Source organism: Poecilia latipinna, unplaced genomic scaffold (genome assembly GCF_001443285.1).
Source record: "Poecilia latipinna isolate Pla-1442-1.1 unplaced genomic scaffold, P_latipinna-1.0 Scaffold10707, whole genome shotgun sequence".
NCBI classification, from domain to species: Eukaryota; Metazoa; Chordata; class Actinopteri; order Cyprinodontiformes; family Poeciliidae; genus Poecilia; species Poecilia latipinna.
Window position 1 is genome coordinate 1 of NW_015123323.1, and position 699 is coordinate 699.

General features: G+C 56.2%; 1 protein-coding gene across 1 annotated transcript; it reads left to right on the forward strand.

Moving 5' to 3' along the window:
* Positions 1–5: 5 nt before the first annotated feature.
* LOC106944466 (serine/threonine-protein kinase pim-2-like) lies at positions 6–632 on the forward strand (the record flags this gene model as incomplete). Its single annotated transcript, XM_015027538.1, has 3 exons — positions 6–165; positions 231–407; positions 481–632. Coding segments are annotated over 3 exons (489 nt in total), but the record flags the coding sequence as incomplete, so codon positions are not given.
* Positions 633–699: the final 67 nt, after the last annotated feature.

Here is a 699-nt window from a genome sequence, read left to right on the forward strand (position 1 = left end):
TCAGGCAGACGGTGGAGGCGCTAAAGTTCGTTCACGCGCACGGCATCGTGCACAGAGACGTGAAGGACGAGAACATCTTGGTGGACACGCGGACGCTGGAGGTCAAGCTCATCGACTTCGGCTCCGCTGCTCTGCTGAAGGAAAAGGCGTACGACGACTTCGAAGGTATGGAGCCGCTGGGGCTAACGGGTCAGTCGGTTGGCGGAGCCTCATCTGTCCCCTCCCTACAGGTACAAGAGTCTACAGCCCACCTGAGTGGGTCCAGGCGCAGTCTTACCACGCTGAACCGCTCACCGTGTGGTCGCTCGGCATTCTCCTCTTCAACATGGTGTGCGGAGACATTCCGTTCCACTGCGACGAGGAAATCATAAAGGCCACGCCCTATTACACTCGACATGTCTCTAAAGGCAAGTGCCGACCTGCTACTCCCTAATAGTTTGAGTTGTGTGTGGTGCTGACTATGTCTGCCACTTCCTGCAGAATGCAAGGCTCTGATTGATTGGTGTCTGTCGCTCCGGCCGGAGGACCGCCCCTCGCTGGAGCAGATCCTGATGCACCCCTGGATGGAGGTCGGGGAGAAAGAGAAAAACGAGGAAGGGGAGCACAGCTCGCTGCCCTTTGCAGCGCTCTGAACCGGGTCAGAATGGAAAAGGAAATATAGTCACTTTTATTTCATCAATAGCTGCTCCTCTTCCTCAC